General features: G+C 37.5%; 1 protein-coding gene across 5 annotated transcripts in view; it reads right to left on the bottom strand.

The window, feature by feature from the left end:
- Nucleotides 1–26,381, bottom strand: part of LOC131436935 (multiple C2 and transmembrane domain-containing protein) — a 131,877-nt gene that overhangs the window by 41,682 nt on the left and 63,814 nt on the right. For 4 of the 5 annotated variants that reach the window (XM_058605932.1, XM_058605933.1, XM_058605934.1 and 1 more), the window contains 3 exons: nt 806–1,005; nt 268–730; nt 50–192 (listed from right to left, as the gene is read on the bottom strand). In XM_058605932.1, coding sequence (XP_058461915.1) covers nt 50–192; nt 268–730; nt 806–1,005 — 806 coding nt within the window. The remainder of the gene's footprint in view (nt 1–49; nt 193–267; nt 731–805; nt 1,006–26,381) is intronic. The other variant, XM_058605936.1, reaches the window with a different exon arrangement.

Below are 26,381 nucleotides of genomic sequence, written 5' to 3'. Positions count from 1 at the left end.
AATAAATTACATTAGTTTGACATTGGACCGGAACATCGGAAACACTTACTTTGATGTTAATCGGCTGAAAAGGGTCCTCCACGGGCACGACAAAGGTTTCGTCCCAAACTGGGTTCAGGTCCTTGTGAACGGTTTTTGATTTGTACAGCAGTCTCCCTCCTACCTTAAACTTAACGTATGGATCACTGGTGCCTGCAGGAGAAAACATTGAAACCATAACAGGATTGATTGATTGATTGGCTGACGGAAGGAAGTATAAAAAAGTACCGCTTTTATCCATTGCGACCAGTCCGTGGCCGCTGATGAGGTGTATCCGCAGCTGGAAGAACGAATGTTGCCGTAGCTGAGCCTCTCGTCTTCGTTGTAAGTCGTCAATGATGCTGCCGCCGCCGCCGCCACCGAGGACGGGTGAGCATCCGCTTGTGGTGGGAACATCGCTGAGTTTATTCGCTACGTTACTACTGGTGCTAGGTTCAACATCTACTTTGGTCGTTAGTTTCAGATTGTTACCCTCCGAGCTCATTGAGGCATTCCTGTCGTTCGATCGGGCCAGCGGAGAGTCTCCTATCGTCTGCGCCCGGTGCCGAGGCGATTGTGTCTGCGGTGTAACCGAACTGCTGTGTTCGGAACTGTTGTCCGCGGCGTAGTCACTTTGACTGTCCCGTCGTTCCAGTTCCTGCCCGCTGGAGCCACGTAACCGTTCTTTGCTCCGACCACGGGACCAACGATTCTGCAGAAGAAGAAAAACAAAATGAATAGTATCAAACCGAAAGCCTTTCGAAAAAAAAAAACACTTTCGACTTACCCTCAAAGTGTTGAAGAAACCATGCGTCCGCTGGATCACACCGGGAATGGTGGAACCGACGGCGCTGCGTGCCCGTTGCGGTGAGGACTGCGGCGAATCGCCGGAACCGCCGCAGTCGTTGCAGCTGAGCTCCGAGGCCGACTTGCTGAGATGCTTCCGCAGCGAGGAACACTTGGATTCTAGATTCAGTCGAGAACGTTCTACAGGTTTAGTAAAATCGGTCAGAGACTAGCGGCAGACAGGTAAGCGATATTTTTTTTTGTGTGTTTGTGTCTATAGTGACGGGCGATATTTCGCCTACTATGTGTAATGTTATTCAGTAAATTTGACATTTCTTGATGACCACCACGATACAATCTCACGTAAAACTGTTTATTTGAAGTCATCTTCGAACCTAATTTCAACGTAGGGAAAATTGTTTTTTTTAAACTACCCCGAAAATTATATAATTAAACACAAACTTGAATAACATTTACGTTTGTCTTGATTGAATCTAGATATGACTCGAAGAACAGTCTCATTAAATGAAATTTGTAATCAGTGAACCTTCTCATGTCCCTTTAAACGCATAACCTCATTTTAAAACTTCGTATGTTCAACCATGTAAACATATTCCAACTGTAGTTTGCTAACTGACATAAAATTTTCCTACGTTTACTGAAATCAACTCTATCGTAGAAGTGACCGTACTTTGACAACGGGTTCGGTCCGTTGAAAAATTACCGGTCGTGAGGGGGGGACGGGAAAAACGGTTTAACGATTGTTAATGCAAATGAGTTGAAAAATTACGAGCGCAAATAATGATTATGGTGTGATGTTTCCTTCTTTTCTTTCGAGTAATGACATGATTACAAGTCAGCAAAGGGACGGAAAGATTTTATGAGAGTTGGCTACGCTTTCGTGCCACTTGCTAGCTTTAAGCATTTCGACGAAATAATTGTTCTATTGGAAGTTTATTCGTCATCATCATCATCAGATACTCTTTAACCCCTAACAGCATTGTAGCAAGTAGCTGATCTTCAACAGATGGTAGACATTTTTACTTAGTTTGTTTTGTCAGTTCATTTCCATATTGTGTTACTCACGTTGATCTCAGCGGTTCAAATTAAACTACTAAGTTGCACAAAGCTGTTCAAATTGAGCTGCTCAACACTAAAGAGCCGAAGACGAAATGGGGCAAGAGAGGTTTCAGTAGAGACAAATCTCGCGCCAAATCGTATTCGGAGCTGGTAGTAAGTACTCTATCGGTTTCAATGAAACTTTCTGAACATGTAGACTGATGACACGACCTGACACTTGGGTGATTTACCTCCAGTTACCACAATATTGCAAAACCCCTTGGTAATCTATCTATCTATCTATCAATATAAAGAAGTATGTAAGTTTGTATGTTTGCAACGGCATAACTCTGGAACTACTGAACGGATTGCCACCAAACTTGGCACAGGTACTTCTTGCTCTTCAGAGATGGTCATTAACAGGAGTGAGTCATGATAAAATCTGTATAATTTGACAAGAATCGATACTTTTTGAAGACCATAGGAACATTTTAAAAAGGGGGTGTAATGTTTGTAACGATATAACTCCGAAACTACAAAACGGATTGCTTTCATACTTGTCACAGATATTTCTTGCTATTCAGAGATTATCGATGTCTGTATGAGGAAGGGAGGGTAGCAAGGGTTTTTAAAGGGGGGGGGTAGGATCATGAAAAATGTATCTAGTTTGCCGAGAATCTATACTTTTTGCACAATTTAGATATGATTATAAGAGTATTCGTAGGAAAGAAAGGTGTAGCAAGTGCCTCTAAAAAGGGGTGAGGAATGTAATGTTTGTTATGGTATGGTTATGGTAACTCCGGAATTACAGCAAGGATTGCTATCAAACTTTGCACAGGTACTTCTGACTCTTCAGAGATGGTCATAGGAATATTTTTAGGGGATACAGTGTGTACTCAAATATGGTCTTAATGGTGTTTGTGGGGAGTTGATATAATGAGTGCCTCCAAAAAACGTGGTTCAATGTGAAATTTTTAGGGAGAGAGGGTTTAAAGAATAAATTGTTTATATGAAATTATTACCTTCTTGGCACAAGTAATTTTTGCTATTCATACGTGAATATAAGGAATATTTTAAGGAGGGGAGGGGGGATTTTAGTAATTGTTTGCTAACAGGAGAAATTCTAATTAAATTTTGCGACAGGCACAGACAAAGATAGCAAGTGTCTCTATTAAAGAAGCCCTCAGTCCAATTGTTTGTATATATCGGAATAATTCCATAACAACCCAATAAATTATCACCAAGCTTGGCACAGGTACGTTTTGCAATTGTAAGGGTTTTTAAGGAATATCGACAATCCGGAAGTCGCCATCTTGGATTTCCAAACCACTTTAAACATCGTTTTCCGTCATCTACTCATCAATCCTGTTCCGAAAACACCCACATTGTAGAGGTTTCTAAGGAATATCGCAAAAACCGGAAGATGCCATCTTGGATTTCCGAACCACCTCAAACATCGTTTTCCGTCATCTACTCGTCAATTCCGGTTCGAGAATACCCATATTGTAGTAATTTCCATGGAGCCGGAAATTGTTTTCATTGGATGAAAAACCTCTTTTTACGAAGTTGGTTCGTAAAAAAAGTTTACGTTATTTGGGATTTGGTTCGTAAAAAGAGTTACGTAAAAAGAGGTAACGTAAAAAGAGTGTTCGTAAACGGAGGCCTGGGTGTAATCTTAATAAAACAAAACTGGAAACTGGTACAACTATCTTTGTCTTTTGTATTAAGCCTTTTTTGGTCATTTGTTGCTAAAAAAATATTTATTTCACTTAAATAACCTTCGAAATGTAGGCAATTAGCGTGAAACGGTAACATCATCCATAGCTAGGAGAAGTACCTGGCTTTTTCTTATTTTCAGGATGTGTATCCAACCATTTACAGTATAGTAATTGGTCGAAACAGTTATTTTAAGTGATAGTGCAGCTGTGGCAAGTGTGTGTTGATAAGTGAAAAGTGTTATTTATTAAATATCGCTGATTCGCAAAACTAAAAAAACTCAAGCGACGAAAACAGCGAATTTGCCGACCAAAATTAAACGATGTCAACCGATGCGAATTTGCCGCCCAAAATTATTCATCGTCAACCGATCGAAGCGCCATCTGCATATCATTAGCGATGTTATCATAATTAGACGGAACGTGTGAAAAATTTACAAGTAAATCGTGTGATTCACACTGAAAATCAAAAATTGATCTGCAGTAAACCCATCCGCGAATGTTCGTATTTTATTTTATTTTTCTGTAGTGGTGTGTCATCTCGCGTTGTTTACAGTAATGCGAATAGGAGAAGCGGAATACTGGTGAGATCTTTCCTTAGATATATTTTCTTTTCATTACAATTTTGTTCTATTTCTCCTTACTAAAATCTGGCTAGACTAAACTCCGTCGATTATTCGGAGAACGTTTGATTTATTCTTCTTCGGGTTAAACGCTACGGTTGATGTCAGAGTTCACGCGATTTGCGAAGCGTCCACACGTGCGTGCAAGTTTGTCACATTCAATCAGACCCTGTCAGCTTGGAGCGACATCAATCTTCAGTTCCGCTACGCCATCGCACGGCATCACATTCAACATATTATGTCAATTGTATAAGTGCGCGGTGCTGCTATTTTTGCGCGCAAAAATACTTAGAAAACTTGGGACTTAGAAAAATTTTGATATGATAAGTCCCAAAAAGTCGATTTTTTCAAAAAAATTTTTTTTCGAGATGACACTAAATCTCGACGTTTCATGCAATTCTAAGCCTTTTGGCATCAAAATTGTGTGTATGTGCGTATGTGTGTATGTAACGTTTTTTTGCACTAACTTTTCTCGGAGATGGCTGAACCGATTTTCACAAACTTAGATTCAAATGAAAGGTCTTGTGGTCCCATACAAAATTCCTGAATATTATTTGAATCCGACTTCTGGTTCGGGAATTATGGGGTAAAATGTGCAAAAAATTGTGAAAATAGGTGCACTAACTTTTCTCAGAGATGGATGAACCGATTTTCACAAACTTGGGTTCAAATGAAAGGTCTTGTAGTCCCATACAAAATTCCTGAATATTGTTTGGATCCGACTTCCGGTTCCGCAGTTATGGGGTAAAATGTGCCAAAAATTGTGAAAATAAGTGCACTAACTTTTCTTAGAGATGGCTGAACCGATTTTCACAAACTTAGATTCAAATGAAAGGTCTTGAGGTCCCATACAAAATTCCTGAATATTATTTGGATCCGACTTCCGGTTCGGGAGTTATGGGGTAAAATGTGCAAAAAAAAGAAAATATGTGTTCTAACTTTTCTCATAGATGGCGCGACCGATTTTCACAAACTTAGGTTCAAATGAAAGGTTCTGTGGTCCGATGCGTTATTCCTGAATTTCATGCAGATCCGACTTCCGGATCCGGAAATATAGGGTAAAGTGTGTTAAAAATTGTACACCATCACTGAAAATGGGGAAAAACCTTAAAAAATTTTCTAAATCGACCTCAAATCTTTTCCAACTTGATGGTTTTTATCAGTAGACGGTCAAACAAACCGATTTCGGTTATTCTTTTAAGAATCGAAGAAATTTTTTTTTTTTTGCCTGTTTGCCTTTCTCATATAGAAAGATTATGCAATCACTGTGAAAACCGACTTTTGAACCGAGGCCCGGAGGGCCGAGTGTCTTATACCATTCGACTCAGTTCGCCGAGTACGCAAAATGTCTGTTTGTGTATGTGTGTATGTGTGTTTGTATGTGTGTGTATGTGTGCATGTAAAGTTTTTTGCATTAACTTTTCTCGGAGATGGCTGAACCGATTTTCACAAACTCAGATTCAAATGAAAAATCTCGTGATCCCATACAAAATTCCTGAATATTATTCGCATCCGACTTTTAAGAATCGAAGAAAAATAATTTTGAAGAATACCACAGTATTATATATGATAGTATGATTGATATGAGAAAGGCATCATTACACCACTAGGTGGATTAAAACAGGTTTTTTTATTCTTTTTGGTTAGTGAGTAGATATCGACATTACTCATTACTTCGTATCGCGTAAGACGTTGTTGTTCGATTGATGACGATCGAGTGATATTTTGCCAGTATTACGGCTGACTATTGCAAAAAAAAAACGGAATAAAATGAAATAAATATATGGTTTGATAACGAACCTCTCGACAGGCGGCTGTTCAAAATTTTACGAGTTTCGGAAGAAATATCCTATTTTAGTAGGAAGCACATATTAATACAAAACACGCTAAAATTGCACCGTATTCTCGGTAGCCGGCTACCCAGAGCAATATACACATGATAATATTGTAAGTAATAAGTAGATCACATTAACTACCAAGATAAAGCCTGATCATTTCTTCGCCCCACTAACACCACTCCTTTCCTGTGGCACTTGTGATGATGATGCAGAGAATTCCTCGGTCATTAGTTGCAACAAGTGTTGAACTAACGTTCCTTCCCTTCCCATATTGACCTGCATGGGCGTGGCCATCTACGTTATTGATCAGTCCATGTTCTAAGTCAGTTCGCACGTTTCACGTTGAGCATGATCTACGACCTCCCAAGTATCATGCATTTGGTTCAATATGCAATTTCAACTGGTTTCTGATCAATCACGGGAAACTCACGGGCGGTCAACTAAGCTAAGCTATTTTGACCGCGTATAAACTGATAGTCGGAACCTAGATTTGCTTTCAGTGAATTTTTGATGATAAAGTCGACTCTGGAGTTTTGAATTTTGAGATATCCGAAATCGTAATTGTTTTTTTTTATGCCAAATGTCTTAGAAATGCATGAAACGTCGAAAATATTCTACATGTCAGAAAGTTGACTTAAACAAAATTTCAGGATACTATCAGACCTCGACCTTTTTATGCATTTCTAAGACAAAACAAGAAAACCGAATAACTTTGAAAATTCGTGTAAAAAAATCGTTATTGTGGAAAACCACGTGAAACAGCCGCGGCATATTATAACACTTCCCCCTACCAAATGACTGCTTTCCAATTTTTACACTATGCTTAACAATAATCCAATTTTTATCAAAATACTACTCAAATTTCTCAAAGAAGGTTATAGAAATCTGTCCCTCGAAGCATTTCTTAGGAATTGATAATAAATCGATCATGCATTCAAAATCTGATCACTTCTTTGCAAAGTGTACGACCGTATTGAAAATGAAGATGAGTTTCAAAACTCGATCGAAAATATGTCTCGGAATGTTTTCTTCTTTTCTACGTCGGGAGAACAATATAAAAATCCCCCCCAGCGGGAAAGCACCTCACTGTCAACCTTGAACTTTACCAGCTCTCAGTTATGAAATATTCATCATTGTAAAGCACATTAAGAATTGAATAACTGCCTCACTTCACCGGGAGAGAAAAACACCGTTCTGTTCTCGGATATGACCCAAAAGCTTCCGAAATTTCCGCTCACCTGTCAACGATGGAGAAAAAAATAGTACCGGAATCTCACTGAACAGCCACTATTCGGATTAAATAAGATAATTATTTCACTCCTTTGTGCGCTGCATCCGCCAGCGCTTTGTTTTGCATCCGTTTTCCACGTGCAGAATCACTTGCACAAACAGTCAGGTTCGCGCTCTATCCTAATGTAATATGCATGGAAAAGTTTCACTTCGCACTTGTGCAAGACAACACCGTCTTGCATCCCCCGAGCCCGAGGTGTGTGGGATGCTGGCGAACGCTACTTTGCACTTTTGCTACCGCTTTCCTTCAAACTGGGAAATGGTTGTCTTTTTGAAAACACTTCCCGTTGTCAAGCAATCGTAGGAGGCTGCTTTTTCGCACGACTGTTCGCTCCACGAAGACCTGTGCAGTACTGAGACAGAGGGAAAATAAACGCCGAATAATTCGTCGGGTTGCCATAGCATCTGACAATCAACGGCTTGGGCTGGACGTTCGGTCCAATGCTCGGTTGTTCGTACGATGTTTATGTTTGCATAATACGATCCGAGAGCACCGGAATGCTTCCCGGCTGCAGCCGAGAACGAGCAAAGTTTTTGGCAGTTTGCCAAACGACGACCGGCTGCTTCGAAGGTGCCACGGATCTATCGGAGATGAATGATCCTATTTGTTTGGCTTATTAGGTGCTCTAAAATATTTATATTCAAAACGAACCGCTTGGTTCCGTATGAGGTCTGTCCTGAGGTGTGTCGTGATCGAATTAGTAGAGATCATATTCTGTTTCTCATCTTGATTGGACATACATTTATTGTTTGGTTATGGTGCAGATTGCGGAATCGGAGCGTGTCATTGTTGATAATGTTTCTTGACACGAACAACACTGAATGACAATCCAAAATTTATGTTCATTCATTTGTTAGATATTTCATAGTATGATAAGACAGTTTTTTTTTCGAATATCGTTGATACTCTTTTTCTGGGAGTAGAAACGTTCTCCATATTATCTAGCGATGGTTGACGGGCAATTTGGTACATGAATTGAACGAACCATCGCACAAAGCGTATCGTGAAAAACCGACACATAGAAATACGAAATATTTTCAGCGATTGAGCGCAGTGGGCTTACGACACGTTTTGTTTGCTAGTGAAACAGACACTAACTGTCTATGCTTATAAACCATGGGTATGTATAATTGACTGATGTGAGGGAGACCGTTCGCACATTTCATTTAGTCATTCAATTTATAAGCAAAAAGCTTTTATAACTGATTCTAGCAAAGCATCATTATGTAAAAGAATTGAATGCTATTAAAACAGGATCTCACTTATATGGAAACACTATTGGTTTGTAAGATGTTCGTTTAAAATATGTAGTTTCATGTCAGTAAATAAAAAAAAGGTGAAAATTAAAAATTCTAAACACGAAAAGTGAATCGTTTTTTTGTTTTTCGAAAAACAATCAAGTTTTTTAATAATTGCACGAAGACGCGATTCGTGCATTCCTCTGAATTTCACCTTATTCAAAAACTTCACAGAATTTCGAAAAAAAGAAAAACCAATTTTCGCAATTAATTTCCGTTCCACGTGGATGATTTTAGAACTGATAAACAGTGTTCAGAAGAAAAAAAATTCACAAAGAATCTGAAAATGCAATTCAAAGTTATAAAACTTTAACCAAAAGAACCGAAATATGAAAAAGTTTACTGTGAATTTCATAAAATTTTCATCATTTTCTGAATTGATTGCGCGCTGCTGTTTCATATGGTGCTGGTAGTGTGAGACATGCACGGTAAGTTCGATGGCATTGTATTGTGAGCAAAAATTACATGTAAAATAATGACACAAATTTATGCAACGCAGTTGAATACAATAGAGTGGGTGTTATAAGAAATCGCTCATTTTTTAAGGTTACCGACGTTTATAATGCTAGTAATGTCCAACTCTGCTTAGCTCAGTGCATTGATGTTGTTAACACATGGATCAATAAGTCCCGAGACTAACAATGGAAAGAACATTTTTTTTGCAATTTTTTTTATTCATCAACCTAATCACCTTTTAGGGTGATACAATGGTTCCAACGTTTTTCCAATTTTTCAATACCATGTTTATAAAAAAATTTATCTTTCGCTTCAAAATAAGCTTCAGTTTCAGCGATGAACTCCTCATTTGAGCCAAATCTTTTTCTCTGGAGCATTTTTTTAAGATCAGAAAAGAGCCAGTAGTCACTGGGGGCTAAATCTGGCGAGTATGGGGGGTGGGGAAGCAGATCAAAGCCCAATTCGTTCAATTTCGCCATTGTTTTTATCGACTTGTGGCAGGGTGCATTGTCTCAATCGAGGCACCCACTTGGAAAAAACCTTTTTCATGCTCAATTTTTCGTGAAGGATAGTGAATACACTTCCATATGATATCTGTGTCGTCTCAGCAATCTCACGGAGCTTTACTTTACGATCTTTCATTATAATTTTTGTCACTTCACTCACATTTTCCGGTGTAACGCGGCTTCCACAGGTCTACCCGAGCGTTCCGCGTCATTTGTGTCGGTACGACCACGTTTAAACTCGGCGAACCACCGACAAATCGTTGCTTTTGATGGACAAGAGTCCGGATAATATTTTTTTTGGGACTACATTTCACCTTAATCAATGGGACGAAGATCCGCTTTTTTACCGCAAAAATTCTCTTTTTTTCGGACAGTTTTATGATTAGTAGTTTAGGTTTGTTCGAGCAGTTTTTTAGTAAGTGTTTCGATCAGTTTTTAAAATTTTCGAGTAGTTCTTCAAATGATTTTTAATTCAGCTTTCCAAGCCGTTATTAGAGTAGTTTATGGTTTAGTTTTTCAAGTAATTTTCAAGCATGTCTATTTAAGTAGTCTTTAAAAAGTGTTTCGACAGGGCTTTAAACTTTCGAGTAGTTTTTCGAGCGATTTTTAGAGCAGTTCTACAAACCACTTTTTGAGTAGTTTATCGACCATGTTTTTCCGTGTAAAATCTATCAAATATGTTTTTGAGCAGATTTCTCAAGAATTTTTTTGAGCCAACTTTCGAGCAGATTTTTGTAGTAAATGTTTTAAGCAGTTTGTCGACCAGTTTTGCATTTAGTTTTTCAAAGAGCAGTTTTTAATAAGTGTTTCGAGCGGATTTTAAATTTCGAGTAGTTTTTCAAGTGATTTTCAGAGCAGTTTTCCAATTTACTTTAGAGCAGTTTATCGAGCAGTTTAGGTAATTTTCAAGCATGTTTTTTTAAGCCGTATTTCGAGTAAAAACTTGCAAATAGTTTTTTGAGCAGATTCTCAAAACGTTTCTCGAGCCAACTTTCGAGCTGATTTTTGTAGTAATTGTTTCAAACAGTTGGTCGACCAGTTGCATTCAGTTTGTTCGAGTAGTTTTTTAATGAGTGTTTCGAACAGTTTTTAGACTTTCGAGTAGTTTTTAAAGTGATTCTTGGAGCAGTTTTTCAATCCACTTCAGAGTAGTTTATCGAGCAGTTTTCAAGTATATAGTTTTTAAGAAGTGTTTCGAACAAGTTTTATACTTTCGAGTAGTTTTTCAAGCGCCTTTTAGAGCAGCTTTTCAAACCACTTTTAGAGTAGTCTATCGAGCAGTTTTTCAAGCATGTCTTTTGAAGCAGTTTTTTGAGTAAAAACTTTCAAATAGCCTTTCGAGCAGATTTTTGTAGTAAATGTTCCAAGCAGTTTGTCGGCCAGTTTGCATTTAGTTTTGTTCGTGCAGATTTTCAATAAGTCTTTCGAGCAATTTTTAAACTTTCGAGTAGTTTTTCAAGTGATTTTTAGAGCAGTTTTTCAATCCGTTTTTAACGGGAGTAGTTTATCGAGCAGTTTTTCAAGTAATTTTCAAGCATGTATTTTTAAGTAGTTTTCAAGAAGTGTTTCGAGCGAGTTTTAAACTATCGAGTAGTTTTTCAAGTTTCAAGCCGTTTTTAGAGTAGTTTATGAAACAGTTTTTCAAGCATGGCTTTTAGGCAGTTTTTCGAATAAGTCTTTTAAATAGCTTTTTTCTCGAGTCAACTTTTGAGCAGATTTTTGTAGTAAATGTTTTGAGCAGTTTGTCGACCAGTTTTGCATTTAGTTTTTCATAGAGCAGTTTTTTTTAAACTTTCGAGTTGTTTTCAAGTGATTTTTAGAGGGGTGTTTCAAGCCGTTTTCAGATGATTTCAGTTAAATCATCTTGAGCATTTTTTGAGCTGGCTTTTTTTAATAGTTTTGTGAGCAGTTTTCTCGAACCGAGCAAATTTTCGAGCAGCTTTTTAGAGTAGTTGTTCGAACAATTTTGCGAGTAGTTTTGTAGTCATTTTCAAATTATTTCTAGGGAAAATTTTCTGAGTTTTTTTTTCTCGTAGTTTTTCAAACATGTTTTCGATCAATTTCTCAGACAGTTTTTGAACAATTTTTTGACTAGATTCTTAAAGCATAGTTTTCTGAGTTGTATTTTCGAACATTTTTTTCTAGAAGCTTATCGGGTAGTTTTTCCGCAGTTTTCTCGAGATCTAGAAAAGTTTTTTTCGAGCAGTTTCATAATCATCACTTTTTATGCAGACGTTTTTCGAGCTAACTTTCGAGCAGTTTTTTGTAGTGAATGTTTCAAGCAGTTGGTCGACCAGTTTGGCATTCAGTTTTCATAGGGCATTTTTTAAAATTTCGAGTTCTTTTAAAGTGATTTTTAGAGAGGTGTTTCAAACCGTTTTCAGAGAATTTTAGTTTAGTTTCCTTGAGCAATTTTCGAATAGTTTTTTGAGCAGTTTTCTCGAGTCAGGCAAATTTTTGAGCAACTTTTTAGAGTAGTTGTTCGAACGATTTTACGAGTAGTTTCTTTGTCATTTTCAAATATTTTCTCGGGCAAATTTTTCGAGCTCTTTTTTCAAGTAGTTTTATAAACATGTTTTCGATTAATTTCTCAGACAAGTTTTGAACAATTTTTTGACTAGATTTTAAAAGTAGTTTTTCTAGTTTTCCGAGTTGTATTTTCGAAAAAAAATTTTCTATTGGTTTTCCGAGCAGTTTTTTGGGTATTCTTTTCAGCAGTTTTCTCGAGCAGTCGAAATTTTTTTTTCGAGCAGTTTTCCAAGCATGGCTTTGTTGTAGGCAGTTTTTCAAGTAAGTTATTTGAGCAGAACTCTCTAGACGTTTTTCGAGCCAACCTTCGACCAGATTTTTATAAGCAGTTGGTCGACCAGTTTTGCGTTCAGTTTTTCTTGGAGCAGTTTTTTCAACTTTCGAGTTGTTGTAAGTGATTTTTAGAGAAGTGTTTTTCCGAGCTTGTCTTTCAAATAAATGTTTGAGAAGTTTTCTTAAGTCGAGCAAAATGTCGAGCAGCTTTCTAGAGTAGTTGTTCGAACGATTTTACGAGTAGTTTTTCGGTCATTTTCAAATTATTTCTCGTGCAAACTTTTTTTCAAGTAGTCTTTCAAACATGTTTTCGAGCAGTTCTTCGAAAAATTTTTTTACTTGATTTTTAGAGCAGTTTTTCTAGTTTTCCGAGTTGTATTTTCGAACATTTTATTCTAGCAGTTTTTTTTAGTCGTTTTTCAACAGTTTTCTCAAACAGTCGAGAAATTTTCCGAAAAGTTTTTTTCGAGCAGTTTTTTAGGCAGTTTTATGATAAGTTTAGCAGCTTGCACGAGCAGTTTTTTCGGGTAGTTCTTCAGCAGTTTCCCACTTTTTGCGAGCATTTTCTAGAGCAGTTTTTCCAGTAGTGTCAATGTATAGGTTTTTAAGTCGTTTTCCAAAGTAATTTTTTCGAAAACTTTGTTCAGCAGTTTTTCAAACAATTACTTTTTTATACAATTCTCGTACAGCTTTTTCAAAGTAGCTTTTTTTTCGCACAATTTTTTAAATAGTATTTTCGAGTATTTTTTTTGTAGTATTTCAGTAGTTTTGCTGGAGTATATTTTTGAATAATTTTTCGAGCTGTTTTCGAATAGTTTTGTATCGACTGGAAATAATAAAATAGTTATCGATCGAGCAGCTTTTCAAACAATTTTGCTTTTTAAACAGATTTTTCAAGCAGTTCTTTTGAAGCAGTTTTTCCAGCATGATTTTTAACAGTATTTTGAGAAGTTTTCTAGAGTCGACCAACAACTCGCAGTTTTTCAAGAAGTAGGTCTAACACATTTTTCTAACAGTTTTCTTGAGTAAACTTTTTGCAAACAGTTACATTGAGCAGATTTCTCCAGCAGTTTTTCAAGTAGTTTGACATGTAATTTCGTTTCGAGCAGTTTTTACAGTAGTTTTCCCATCAGTTCTTTCGAGCAGATTCTCAATTTCTACGTAAAATTGTCTTCAGTGATGAGGCGCATTTTTGGTTCAAAGCTCTTAGAAAACATACTTTAAATGAAAAAAAAAACGAAACCGTTTTCTGAGGTTTGTTACATAACACAAACTAACTAGTTTTTTTTGACAAAGTATACCTCTCTCGCAAAGAAGTTGCCGTAGTTTCTAACTAAAAACATTATTTTTTGATTGCACCAGATTGTTCTTGTTGAAACTCAAAAGAATTTTAATGCTACCGCCTCTAAATTGAAGTGCATTGTTTCGAAAAGAGCTTCTAGTCGAGACACAAAAAAAATGCCACAAAACTTCTGTTGAACCGTCTAAATTTTGTTCTGGTGCCACTTAAAGTTTCCTACTTCAGCCAAATCTCAGCTTAAATCAATTTCTTGTTATGCAAATTTTTGCACCACCACCTTTTATCATTTATCACTGTTTATGCATCTGCGAAAATTTCCACACGAACGACGCAGATGAATCGGGTGAGCAAAAGTTGACACGAGAATATCGGTTAGGATTTCCTCAGGGACGTGGTTTGAAGTAGCGATTCTTTTATATACATATCTTCGCTCCAGCGGTGTATCAAAGGCCAATGAGGGGGGTGAGGGAAACGGTGAAGTCAGAAAACTCCTTCAGAGCACATAAAACTAAATAATGTATGATAAACAATTTTTCGAAAGAAGAAAAAAATGCCTTGATTCAATTTTTGGTTACGCCACTGTCTCCTCTCGTACGTCTCAATGCACTTGAGGAAATGTTCAATACCAAACGATGTAGACGACGATGTGGTGCCAGAAAAGCAGAAAGGATTTTCTATTTCTCTTGCCCTTGGCTTCGCAAAACATAATTTACTTCGGGTGAGATAGATAAACCGAGCGAAAGCAGTTCCTGCAAGGAGGTCAAGCCGCAGCCTACTTTGTTTGGACGAGAGCAGGAAGGCATTCGATTTCGATCGAATGTCTGTAGTTAGATTTAGAGTGCATTCATTGATGGTGACGTTTAGCACATGCTTTCTATGCATGACAGTCTCATCGGCGGTATGATAACAACTCGGTATCTGTTCACTATTGCTATTGATTCGATATTCAGTTGACTCGGATATCCTGAGTTTAATTGAATTTCCTAATCGAATTTCAAAGTTCACCTCGGGAGTGTCGCATCGCGCATCGGTGCAATTGCTCAGAATGCATCGAAGGCCGTCGATTGCGAACGGGTTTCGTTTCGTTTTTCAATAGCCTCTAGGAGTTCCGTTGATTGGATAATTGGATTCAGCTTTGGCAGCAAGTCGATAGCAAGGTAAGCATAAAAGCCAAAAGTTTTTGTCAGCATCCCGAAGGTGTTTTTGTTCTCGCCCGAAGCTTCATGAGATTCTCATTTTCGAGTGTTTTAGAGTAGATAACTATGCATAATATGCAAATGAAGCTTCTTGATGGGAAAACACACCGTTCAAGCGAAGCAATGGTTTGAGACTCCACTCCATCAAAAACAACAATGAAACGTTGGTTTGCTGACTTCAAACGTGGTCCTAGAGACATCGATGATGCAGAACGCAGAGGATGAGGCGGTAACACCAGAAAACATTATGAGAAAGCTCTGCTCAAAGTAAGTGCCGCGTTTGCTCACTGTTGACCAAAAACAACAATTGAAAACAATGACAAAACTACATCAATTGAACTTAGAATTGCTCCCACATCCACCGTATTTACCAGATATGGCTCCCAGCGACTACTGGCTTTTCGCAGACCTTGAAAAAAAAATGCTCGCCGACCTATTTTGTGGCAAAAGATGAATCGTACTACAAAAGTGCTATTGAAATGTTAGAGCGGCGCTGGAATGATTGCGTTACTCTTGATGGAGATTACGTTGATGAATGAAGTTAATATTGAACAAAAAACGTGTTCTCTTTGTCAGGCTCGGGACTTTTCAGCCTATGTGTTACATCACTGAGTTCAATTTGTTAGTCTGAGTGCGACGAACTTCAAAAAGAGGGTGGGTGATGTCAGAGACATAACTGGATGACTGCCATGCTTTCTTTGATTTAGGTTTCCTATACAGTCCCCTACTACCTTGATCAAAAAACTTCCCGTAATTTATTCAGAAAATTAAAAATATTAGATAAAACTAGAAAAAAATGGTCTAAAAATTTTGTCAAAACATTGTTAAAAAACTGTCCGAGGAATTTCTCGAATTTTTTTTCGGAAAACTGCTCGAAAGCATGTTTGAAAGACTACTTGAAAAAAGAGCTTGAAAATTCTGCCCGAGAAAAAAAAAGCTACTCGTAAAATCGTTTGAACAACTACTCTAAAAAATTGCTCGAAAATTTGCTTGACTCGAGAAAACTGGTCAAAAAACTATTTAAAAGGCATGCTAAAAAAACTACCCGAAAACCACTCGAGGAGATTGAACTAAAATACTCTGAAAACGGCTTAAAACGCCTCTCTAAAATCACTCAAAAACAACTCGAAAGTTTAAGACACTGCCCTATGAAAAACTGAATTCAAAATTGGTCGACCAGCTGCTTATAAAAATCTGGTCGAAGGTTGACTCGACAAATCTGCTCAAATAAATTACTTGAAAAACTGCCTAAAAAGCCATGCTCGAAAAAAAACTTCGACTGCTTGAGAAAACAGCTTAAAAGAATACCCAAAAAATTGCTCGGAAAACCACTAGAAAAAAAATACAACTCGGACAGCTAGAAAAACTGCTTTAAAAATCTAGTCAAAAAATTGTTCAAAACTTGTCTGAGAAATTGATCGAAAACATGTTTTAAAAACTACTTGAAAAAAGAGCTCGAAAAATTTGCCCGAGAAAATATTTGAAAATGACTAAGAAACTACTCATAAAATCATTCGAACAACTACTCTAAAAATCTGCTCAAAAAACTATTCAGAAGGCAAGCTCAAAAAACTATTCGAAAATTGCTCAAGGAAACTAAACTAAAACTCTCTGACAACGGCTTGAAACACCTCTCTAAAAAAAGCTCGAAATTTGAAAACACTGCCCTATGAAAAACTGAATGCAAAACTGGTCGATCAACTGCTTGAAACAGTCACTACAAACATCGGCTCGAAAGTTGGCTCGAAAAACGTCTTGAGGATTCTGCTCAAAAAACTATTCAAAAGACTTACTCGAAAAACTGCCTAAAAAGACAACTTCTCGACAAACTACTCTGAAGCGGATTGAAAAACTACTCTAAAAATTGCTTGAAAACAACTCTAGAGCCCAAAAACCCGTTCGAAACACTTCTTAAAAACTACTTAAAAAGGCATGCCTGAAAATTACTTGAAAACTGCTCGATAGACTTCTCTAAAAGTGTTTTTAAAAAGTTACTCTAAAAATCGCTTGAAAAACTACTCGAAAGTTTAAAACCCGTTCGAAACACTTCTTAAAGACTACATGCTTGAAAACTCGATAAACTACTCCAAAGTGGATTGAAAAACTGCTCCAAAAATCATTTTAAAAACTACTCGAAAGTATAAAAACTGTTCGAAGCACTTTTTAGAAAACTACTCGAACAAACTGAATGCAACTGGGCGACCAACTGCTTGAAACAATTACTACAAAAATCAGCTCGAAAGTTGGTTCGAGAGACGTCTTAGGAAATCTGCCAAAAAAACTATTTAAAAGAGTTATTTGAAAAAAAAAAAACGTGCTTGAAAAACTACTCGATAAACTACTCTAAAAGAGACTTGAAAAACTACTCGAAAGCCTAAAACCTGCTCGAAAGACTTCTTCAAAACTATTTTAAAGACACGCTTGAAATTTACTTCAAAATGCTCGATACATTACTCTAAAAACGGCTTGGAAAACTTCTCTGAAAATCATTCGAAAAACTACTCGAAAGCCTAAATTCCGCTCGAAACAAATTATTCCGCTATTAAAAATCTGCTCGAACAGACTGAATGCAGAACTGGTCAACCAACTGCTTGAAACATTTAATACAAAAAATCTGCTCGAAAGTTGGTTCGGGAAAAGTCTTGAAAAATTTGCACAAAATAATGTTTACTTGAAAAACTGCCTGAAAAGACATGCTGAAAAACTGCTTGATAGACTACTCTAAAAGTAGTTTGATAAACTGCTCTAAAAATCGCTTCATGAACTACTCGAAAGTTTAAGAATCTGCTCAAACAAAACTAAATGCAAAACTGGTTGACAAACTGATTAAAACATTTACTACCAAAATCTGCTCGAAAGTTGGCACGACAAACGTCTTGAGAAATCTGCTCAAAAAACTATTTAAAAGCCTTACTCAAGAAACTGCCTAAAAAGCCTTGCTTGAAAAACTGTTCGATAAACAACTCTAAAGCGGATTGAAAAACTGCTCTAAAAATCGCTTGAAAAACTACTCGAAAGTTTAGAAACTACTTGAAACACTTATTGAAAAACTGCTCGAATAGACTATATGCAAAACTGGTCGACAAACGGCTTGAAACATTTACTACCAAAATCTGCTCGAAAATTGGCGCGAGAAACGTTCTGAGAAATCTACTCGAAAAATTATTTTAAAAATTTTTACTCGAAAAACTGTCTAAAAAGAGCTTGAAAAACTGCTCGATAGACTACTTTAAAACGGATTGGAAAACTTCTCTAAAACCAGTCGAAAAACTACTCGAGCAATAAAAGACAAACGGCTTGTAAAATTTACTACCAAAATCTGCTCGAAAGTTGGCGCGACTTGAGAAAACTATTTAAGACTTACTCGAAAAACAACTTTAAAGCTGACTGAAAAACTGTTCTAAAAATCGCTTGAAAAACTACTCGAAACACTTATTGGAAAACTGCTCGAACAAACTGAATGCAAAACTGGTCGACAAACGGCTTGAAACATTTACTACCAAAATCTGCTCGAAAGTTGACGCGAGAAACGTCTTGAGAAAACTATTTAAAAGACTTACTCGAAAAACTGTTCGATAAACAACTCTTAAGCGGATTCAAAAACTGCTCTAAAAATCGCTTAAAACAACTCGAAAGCACAAAACCTGTTCGAAACACTTCTTAAAAACTACATGCCTGAAAATTACACGAAAAACTGCTCGATTAACTACTCTAAAAACGACTTGGAAAACTGCTCTAAAAATCAATCGAAAAACTACTCGAAACACTTATTAAATAACTGCTCTATAAAAAACTGAAGGCAAAACTGGTCGAAAAACGGCTTGAAATTTACTACCAAAATCTGCTCGAAAGTTGGCGCGACTTGAGAAAACTATTTAAGACTTACTCGAAAAACAACTTTAAAGCTGACTGAAAAACTGTTCTAAAAATCGCTTGAAAAACTACTCGAAACACTTATTGGAAAACTGCTCGAACAAACTGAATGCAAAACTGGTCGACAAACGGCTTGAAACATTTACTACCAAAATCTGCTCGAAAGTAGGCGCGAGAAACGTCTTGAGAAATCTGCTCGAGAAATTATTTTAAAAGTTTTTACTCGAAAAACTGTCTAGAAAAGCTTTAAAAACTGCTCGATAGACTACTTTAAAACGGCTTGAAAAGCTTTTCCAAAAACCAGTCGAAAAACTACTCGAGCAATAAAAGACTGCTCGAACAAACTGAATTGCAAAACTGGTCGACAAACTGCTTGAAACGTTAACAACAAAAATCTGCTCGAAAGTTTGGTCGAGAAACGTCTTGAGAAAACTATTTAAAAGACTTACTCGAAAAACTGCTCGATAAACAACTCTAAAGCGGATTCAAAAACTGCTCTAAATATCGCTTAAAACAACTCGAAAGCCCAAAGCCCGTTCGAAACGCTTCTTAAAAAATTACATGCCTGCAAATTACACGAAAAACTGCTCGACAAACTACTCTAAAAACGACTTGGAAAACTGGAAACGAAAGTTGGCTCGAGAAACGTCTAGAGACATTTGCTCAAAAAACTATTTGAAAGACTTACTCGAAAAACTGCCTAAAAAGTCATTCTTGAAAAACTGCTCGAAACAAAATTTGGCACAGGTATATTTTTACAATTCAAAGGGTGTATTTTTTTATTTTTCTCGACAAGCTTAGTTATTCATTGCAGAGGTGCCAGACGTAAATTTTCATGATTTTCTCTTAGTGTGTCCCTTTATTAAAACATTTACGAAAAGGTCTCTTTCGAAATGGAATAGACGAAATGGATTGCGGTTAACATATATTCTGTTTAGATTTTACAAAGTTTTTTTTTAGGAACGGGTCTTACTCCATGAACATTTGAGATATTTTCTCCCTTTGTATTGTCGTATCACGGTTACAAATACATTAGGTTTGTCATTCTGTTTTTAGATCAGTACGACTAAATCGTAGTAATCAAATTTGGGTACATGTGTCCAGAACCTTAATTTTCACTTCCTTTTCAACATGCGATATTTTTAAAACACAGAATTTCAACCGCACAAACAAGTAAACAAACGAAAGCTGACATCCAAACGCACAGCATGCTGTGATCTGAGCATAGAAGACCATCACGAATACATGCGTACAACACAAATGTATGTGGATAGCTTATTTTCGATACACTCCTTACAAGGAATCTAATGAATGTTTTAGAAAGTTGGAGAGATGATAAAAAAAAGTTTCCCGAGGAAAATCTTTTTAACGATTTTCGAACATGTTCTCATATAGAAAGGTTATGCAATCACTTGAAAAACCGACTAGTGAAAATTTTCCTGAAGGACCAAGTGTGATATACCATTCGACTCAGTTCATCGAGCTGAGCAATGTCTGTGTGTGTGTGTGTGTCAAATAATCTCACTAGGTTTTCTCGGAGATGGCTGAACCGATTTTGGCAAACTTAGATTCAAATAAAAGGTCTTGTGGTCCCATACGGAATTCCTGAATTTCCGACTTCCGGTTCCGGAGTTATAGGGTAAAGTGTGTTCAATATTGTACACCGTCACTTAAAATATTTTCGGATGCAACAAAACATTTAAATCGTAATTTAGAGTGCGTACTAGAAGAGTTTGTGTGTCATGTTAGTTGGTGGCCGTACGAACCGACTTTGATTATACCGGTTCTCGGGTTTAGCTGCCGGAAGTGCATATAATAGTGAACCCATTTCGTTTTCTTAAGGATGACTTACGCAATCAAAGCACTGTTTTATTCTGTATGTTATGCATAAACAATCTCTTGGTTTCTTTCAAAAATCGAAGAGAAAAATTTTGAATACAATACCACAATATTATATGTACATGAGAAAGGCATCATTACACCACTAGGTGGATTAAAACAGATTTTTATAATATAAATAAATGTATCTGAGCAATGGAATATTATTCTCCAAGCTACGTTCAATGAAAAAGCTCATAGGAAGCTACTTCCTAAATGCAGTCATCGCACTGCTGTTAACGACGCGAGATGAAACACGAATGACTTGTATATTTGCATCCACTCCATAGAAATCTGATAACTCCGACAATAATATGCAGACGGCGCTTCGATCGGTTAATATTGTTGAAATTTGGGGCGGTAAATTCTCAGTCTCCGCCAAAAAAAATCAAGTGCACTTTTTATGCACATTTTCTAACTAAGAGATCTTTCATTTGAATATAAGGTCAAGAAAATTAATCCGCTATGTCTCTGAGAACGAAAAACTTGTGTGTACTTTTTGACAATTTCATTACATCTTTACCCGTCAATTTATAGTTCAGCGGTCTATAAGAAAATAGAATGATCCGATTTTCATTTGGTTCATTGGCACATTTTTCTCCGTTACTCCGGAACCGAGAGTTGGATCCCAATAAAACTCAATAGAAGGCTATGAGACAATGGGACCTGTTATTTTAAATAATCCAAGTTTATTGCAATCGTCTCCCTAGTGAATACAAACACACACACAGTCATACGCTGATCCCTCTGGGCCTTTGTCGAGATTCACAGTGATTACATAACCTCTCTTTATGAGAATGGCAAAAACCACAAACATTATCCTCAGACCTTCTTCCTTGTTCCCGGAATCAAAAACTGATTTATGAAGCCGGCATGGTTGTAAAATTAACCGGAACTGGAAAACTCAGAATATTGAATCGATATATCTTATTTTATTCAGTTTGACAATAAACAATGAGAGAAGCAAACAAAAAACAATGGGACAGATATTCCAAATTGAACCTAGTCCATAAAAATCAATAACGGTGTGGTAAATTGTTACCTCCATGCAAATAATGCTGTCCCATTAAAAACCGACGAACTCTTTGAATATGCAACACGAAAACCAAATATCAAAACATTATGCAAATCCCGGTGGTGGTAAAGCTATCTAAACGGGCGGGTATTGTGCCAATGGAGGGAAAAAACGTGATTGCGTCTGCTGTATTTCCCGAGAGTTGAACGATTTATATTAATAATATACATAGATTTCAAATGTGTTTTTCGAGTTTAAATAAAGACGTCGAGAAGCTGTAATAGCAGTAATTTTCTCATCATGCTACATTTTCCACACAAATTTCGATTTCCGGTAATCGCCTTAGATTTAATGTTTGTAACAGGCCAATGTCTTGTAATTGGTTCTAGCCAAAGGCTCATTTTACAAGGTTGCAGAACATTCTGCCCACAGCTACAAATTTCTTACCAAATAATGTTTTTTTCTTCTTCTGTGAAATAATTTTAGGCCCATAATTCTGGTCAGAATTCGAATGTTTGATTTTACGATGTGAGTAAAAATTGTTATTAACTCTTCAGCTCAGTGATCCACCACCAAAACCTCAAGCATACCGGCTGGATTTCACATTTGACTAACGAACTCTTCTGCTGCTGCAAACCTCACCCAACGACCACAATCCAAACCCCCTTTTGCATTGTGGTCGTTTTGATGCGCAGGCATCCTGTGGTTTTAAGGCAGGCTACGACGAATAGCCAGCATTTTCAGCATTCTCTCACTTCACTTTATTTGCTCATTCCGGTGGAAAAACGATTCACTAATCTGACCATAATCTGCACTGCTTCATGGAAAGTCGGAAAGCTTCCATGACACCATGACAGAATCGAAATGAGTTAGCTCGTGATGGTTTTTTTTTCGAAGCACTCTGACCGGTGGTTTTCTTCTATCTGATAATGGGTTTTCATTGATAATCTGCTATTGAAAAAAAAACATTTCCTCACTAGTTCGAATAAAACGTACGTTTTTTTAGTCGAGTCGATGATTCCGCCGCATTCGGCCAGTATAGGGACGTAAGCGTTAAAGTATAATTTTTTTAATTACCAGAATCCATTAGGAAATCGTTGAATCTACTCAAATTGATTTCAAATATTAGCTCAGAGAGAAAAGCAACAGTTTTTTTCCCTATAATTGATTGTATCTAACCATTTCACCTTTCTAAACTACAATCTACCTCCGTTTAACTAAGTATTCAGTCACCTGTAGCTGAAAATGATTATTGAAGATTCCTTTTCTCAATTCCCGTATTCTAGTGTTCTATTATTTTTGTTAGTATTGCAGTCGGTTCCATGAATTGTGACTTTAATGTCACATGTACTTAAAACTTAAACTGAACTTATAAAATTTTGTTCAGAAAGAAGACCTAATTCCATCCTCAAACCATAAATCGAAAATAGACACAATAAATTTCCAACATCTTTACCGGGTAAACGATGGGAAAGAAAAGCACCAGTAAGTTGTGTACAGTTTGTGGACTTTTGTTTCCAATAAATCAAACTATAGGGGAAAATAGTTTGAATCATGGGAAACAAAAGTCCACAAACTGTACACAACTTACTGGTGCTTTTCTTTCCCATCGTTTACCCGGTGAAGACGTTGGAAACTTATTGTGTCTATTTTGCTCTTCACATTTCGTAGCTCTATAATATTAGATTAGAAGTAAAAAATCAAAACTACTTATCAATGATTATTGAATAGCAAAATCATTGAAACGCTATAAGGAGTGTATCGAAAATAAGCTATCCACATACATTTGTGTTGTACGCATGTATTTGTGATGGTTTTTTATGCTCAGATCACAGCATGCTGTGCGTTTGGTTGTTAGCTTTCGTTTGTTTACTTGTTTGTGCGGCTGAAATTCTGCGTTTTCAAAATGTCGCGTATTGAAAAGGAAGTGAAAATTAAGGTTCTGAACACATGGCTAAGTGAGAAGGGCCTTACTATGCGAAAATTGGAGAAGCGATTTGGAATTCATCATGTCAGTGTTAAAAACATAATTAATAAGTTTGGGGAACATTATTCTGAGCTACCAGGAAGAGGCAAAAAACCCGGTTCTTCCAACCCGAAACTGGACCAGAATGTTGTATCTCTAATCATGAAGAACAAATCAATGTCAATAAGTGGTTTGGCCAAAAAATCAGGAACGAGTGTCGGAATGGTCCAGCGTATCAAGAGGCGACATCACCTAAAGACCTACAAGAAGCAGAAAATCTCGGAACAAAGTGAAAATTAGAAGAAGCAAGCAGCAACAAGCACCCGGAAATTGTATTCGCGTCTTTTGCAGTGTCCGTATGGATGCGTTTTGATGGACTTATGTAAAGGAGGACTAAAAAACCCTTCCAGGTCCACAATACTTTACTATCGTCGTTGGGGAGGATGTGAGCGATCAGGAATCAGGAATCAGAACAAATTGGCTCAAATGGCACGTTCCCCTTGATATTTGGAGATTTGTGCCTTGCCATCAATTTGTTTTTAGCATCATTTTCCCGATATATAAGAGGGAAGGATTGAAAGGAAATGGTAAGGGTTGAACTAGGAGGATGGGAAAAATTGACGACACAAAAACACATAAAAGCAGAAGTAAATTCTGCACCCCTAAGGGATGCTGAACAATCTGCTGAGGATCACATTTAGTGGAAGCAGAAGGAAATTCTGAACCTCTACGAGGTCCCGAACAGTCTGCTGTTAATAAAACCTCCAACCCCCGAGAGGATTTAGAGATCTTACAAAAGCGACACCATTCTGCACTCCCGGAAGAATGCAGAACGACTCGCAGTATGTACGAGCAGAAGTAAATGCGGTACCCCCCAGAGGATGCCAAACAATCTGCCAAACCCTATTTAAGGTGAATACAGAAGGGATTCATTCACTCCAGGAAGAACGATGAACCCTTCTGACTATAGCTCCTTACCACATTGGGTGAGAAACGAGAGAATATCCTTCAATTTTAGCTCCGCATACACAGACTCAACCATGTATGGAGAACCAAAAACCCGGATACGTAGCTGCGTCAATGCGGGACAGTTACATATCAGATGATATGAAGTACCATAATCGCATTCACACAAATCACACGAATAATACTCAGCACGTTGAATAGTAGCCATGTGATAATTGAGTTTGCAATGTCCAGTCAGAGCTCTGACCAGAATACTTCAATGATACTTGGAGAAATGCAGTAGACACTTTGACATTTTCAGATTTAAATCTGGTAGAAATGCTTTTGTCTGAGCGCAAGTTTGCAAGCTGCGCCAGTAGCTGGCATGTTTGGATGCAGCCCAAGAACGTATCTTGTGCTTTATCCAACTAGTTGAAAGTGGTAAAGCTGGTTCAGGACCAACGAAATCATTCGTTGCACCAGCTCTAGCCAACTCATCAGCCCATTCATTTCCAGTAATACCAGAATGGCCGGGTACCCATATGAAGTAAACAGCATTTGAAATGCTGAGGTCTTCAATTTGAGTTCGACATGCGATCACTAGATTCGACCGTGAGTCATTCGAACTGAGTGCTTTTAAGGCTGCCTGACTGTCGGAACAAAAATAAATACGTTTACCACAGATCCTCTGCTGAAGTGCCGATTGTACTCCACACAGAATTGCGTAGATTTCTGCTTGGAACACAGTACAGTATCTACCAAGTGAATGAGACTGCTCCAGCCTATTTCACGACAGTAGATACCAGCACCAGCACGACCATTCAACAGAGAACCGTCCGTAAAACAAACTATGTGTTCATCAAGTTGTCGTTCCAGACAACCAGACAATCATTCCTAACGAAGAGGATAGCTCACTTTGAATGTTTTAAAAGGAAAACTGCATGTGAGAGTTAGGTCACTAGGAGCGAGTAAATACTCATCCCACGGAACCATTTGAGACCACAAGCGAGTGTGACTGGTAGCATATTCTAATGGGTTACTGTTCCAAAGCCCTGTAACCCTAAGACGGTATGCACAAGATAATGCTTCTTGTTTTAGGAACACATATAGTGGTTTAATGCACAGTAGCGCCTCTAGAGCAGCAGTAGGAGTTGTCGTGAATGCTCCTGTCATCGCCATTAGGACCATCCTTTGGAGATGATTTAGCTTTGACTGAACTGTCGCGACTTCTCCTTTCTGCCACCATACAAGACATCCATATGCTAAAATTGGTCTAACGATAGTTGTGTAGATCCAATGAATATATCTGGGTTTGAGTCCCCATGATTTTCCAAAAGCTCGTCTGCATTGGCCGAAAGCCATGCAAGCTCTTTTAATCCTGAAATCAATGTGAGCAGACCAATTCAGTTTTGAGTCAAGAATAACCCCGACGTATTTAACTTGATCGACCACAGTGACCCCTGAAGCAAAGAACTGCAACGGACGAGCTCCTGTAATTATCCTACGATGAGTGAAAAGCACCATTGATGTTTTGCCCGGATTTACAGATAATCCAAACCTGACAACACCATTGTTCAACAGATCGCAGGGCTTGCTGCATTAAATCAAAGAGAGTGTTAATGCTTATACCGGTCATCAATATATGATAATCGTCGGCAAAACCATAAGTCGGAAATCCAAGGTTATTAAGTTTCCTTAACAAACTATCAGCGACTAGGTTCCATAAAAGTGGGGATAGTACACCACCTTGAGGACACCCACAGACACTCAGCTTTCTAATCTCTGGCCCGCCGAAGCGATGATCAAAGAAGTTGAT

The sequence above is a fragment of the Malaya genurostris genome, chromosome 3, assembly GCF_030247185.1.
Source record: "Malaya genurostris strain Urasoe2022 chromosome 3, Malgen_1.1, whole genome shotgun sequence".
Taxonomy (NCBI): Eukaryota; Metazoa; Arthropoda; class Insecta; order Diptera; family Culicidae; genus Malaya; species Malaya genurostris.
The sequence above is the reverse complement of the archived record's forward strand: the minus strand, read 5'-3'. Positions and strand labels throughout refer to the sequence as shown.